This window comes from Triticum urartu, chromosome 1A (genome assembly GCF_056163025.1).
Source record: "Triticum urartu cultivar PI428250 chromosome 1A, HENAU_Tu73, whole genome shotgun sequence".
In the NCBI taxonomy this organism is placed as follows: Eukaryota; Viridiplantae; Streptophyta; class Magnoliopsida; order Poales; family Poaceae; genus Triticum; species Triticum urartu.
The window spans coordinates 59,506,588-59,508,801 of record NC_141873.1 but is presented as its reverse complement, the minus strand read 5'-3'; the positions used below and the strand labels follow the sequence as shown (position 1 = coordinate 59,508,801).

Below are 2,214 nucleotides of genomic sequence, written 5' to 3'. Positions count from 1 at the left end.
GGGTTGAACTCAATTTCTTATCTAGGCGAGTGTTCAATTGTCGGGCCCTTTTTGTGGTTGAGAAAATGAGTACACAATTTTATTCGGAGCCAAAAATGAGTACACAAGAAAGGATGTGGTTAGATCTCAGTCACTGAGGCTTAATCAAATCTCAATCAAGTAACACAACATATAAAAGAATGAAAAAAAAATGCACGAATCTTCACATAAAATCTCACAAATATAATGTTGACTGCGACTTCGTAGGTCTTAATTGACTGAGATTTAGCAATCCGCACAAGAAATAGATTTTTTTGAAGACGTAACAAGAAATAGATGTAAGGCGGTTGTTCACTTCTGCTAGTCCACGTCGTACCCTATGTGGGCAACCGGGCCTCCACATTCCAAACCAACCAAACCCCCATTCCGTGCCAGCAGCTACACCGAACAACGGCACACCACAGAAGTACACAGCCCGCGCGCGCCATCACGCCCACGTATCCGGTCCTCCTCCTAGCCACAACCCATGGACGAGGTGTGGCCGTGGCTGGCCACCCTCCCTCCTCCCGGCGCTGGCACCGGCACCGCCACGGCATCCATCCCCCTCGCCGCCTCCCCCGAGGCCGAGGGCGCCTCCATCGTCCTGCAGGCCGACTGCACCACCACCGCCGACGGCGGCACGGCCGTCGTCGCTTTCTCCATCGCCGTAGACAGTGCCAACGGCGTGGCTCGCCGCGTACTCTGGACGTCCGAGGCATTCGCGGCAGCCTCCGAGGTCGCCCCGCGGCTGCTGCTTCTGGCCCAGCTGCTCGACGAGGTGACCGCGCTCTCGCCGTCCATCACTTCCTTGAGAAGAGAACCGGACGCGTCGTCGTCGGAGTCGAAGCTGCTGGACGCGGAGGTCGTGTCCGCCGTCATCGCGGCCACGGGCGTCGATGATGGCTCACACTTCTTCTCGCTGGCGCTGCTCATGCGTCTCTTCTGGCTGTGCGCCCTGGAGGCCCCCGCGGACCTTGGGTTCCTCTTCTTCCAAGCTCTTAGCACGGACATCGAGCGCGCCCTCGCCGGCTGCGCCCCGGCGGCGCTCGGCGGGCTGCTGCTCTCCGTCGGCCCGGACGTCGAGGAGCGGTTCATGCGGTCGCTCGGCTACATGCTGGCCAAGTGGTGCCTGCTGCGGGAGATGCAGTCGGCGCCCAAGCCGCCGGCCAAGCCCGACGTCGCGTGCCTGTCGTACGCCACGGAGGTGCACGGCCTCTGGGTGCTGAGAGGGTACGCGCCGGTGCTCGCCATCCCCCGCGTCGCTGGTGCGACATCGCCGGCGACGATCACGGCCTTGCCTCATGAGCTGCCGGAGGAGCCGGCGCTGCGGTACGGCCTGGTGCACCAGCAGCTGGAGGCCGTGGCCCAGGTGGAGTACGCGGTGAGCGTGCGAGACAATGGCTTCATCGTCGTCGGTGTGCACGTCGACAACATACGGGTGCGCGTCGTGCGGCTCGGGTATAGTAAGAAGGACGACACCGGCACTGGGGAAGACGACGTCGACGACGACCATGTCTTGGACGGCGAGAGGCATTTCCCGTCGCGTATCCGGCTCTGGGTCGGCCCTAGGTTCGGCTCGTCCTACGCCACGGGCCCGAGCCTGGGCCGGTCGACGGGGAACCCGGAGCGGGAGGTCGAGACGACGCGCACCGTCAAGGGCGCCTTCTCCGGCGCCACCAAGCTCGGCGGCGACCCGAGGGTGAAGGCGAAGATGCGCTCGTCGTCGCGGGCACGGAACCGGAGCTGGCGGTGGGAGCAGGAGGCGGAGGGCAGCGCCGGCGTGTTCGAGGGCGTGCTGTGCGACCCGGCCACCGGGACGGAGGTCTCGTCGTGGCGCCCGGGCAGCAGAGAGGCCGACCCGCGCAGCGGCATGAGGCGCCGGTACGGGGGCCCCGGGCGAGCGTTCAGCAAGATGCGGGGGCTGGTGGTGGCCGGCGACGAGCTGCCGGAGGAGGTGACGTGGAGGGTAGGGAGGGAGGCGGAGGGGAGGACCATGAGGTGGCGCCTGGGGCTCAAGGTCTGGCTGAGCTACCTGCCCAACGAGGTGAGGAGCCGTCATTTCGAGACCAGGTGCGTCGAGTGGGCGCACGAGGTCGAGCTACCGCTAATGGCGACGACTCCATTGTAAATTTGTGACTAAGAACTGTAATGACCCTTCCATGTTACCACCATCCCAAAATTCTTATTTTAGATTTA

General features: G+C 63.1%; 1 protein-coding gene across 1 annotated transcript; it reads left to right on the top strand.

Moving 5' to 3' along the window:
• The first annotated feature begins 382 nt into the window (after nt 1–382).
• On the top strand, nt 383–2,214 carry LOC125546264 (uncharacterized). Its single transcript, XM_048710478.2, has one exon. It carries the CDS (start codon nt 506–508, stop codon nt 2,144–2,146), a length of 1,641 nt encoding a protein of 546 aa, XP_048566435.2. The 5' UTR covers nt 383–505; the 3' UTR covers nt 2,147–2,214.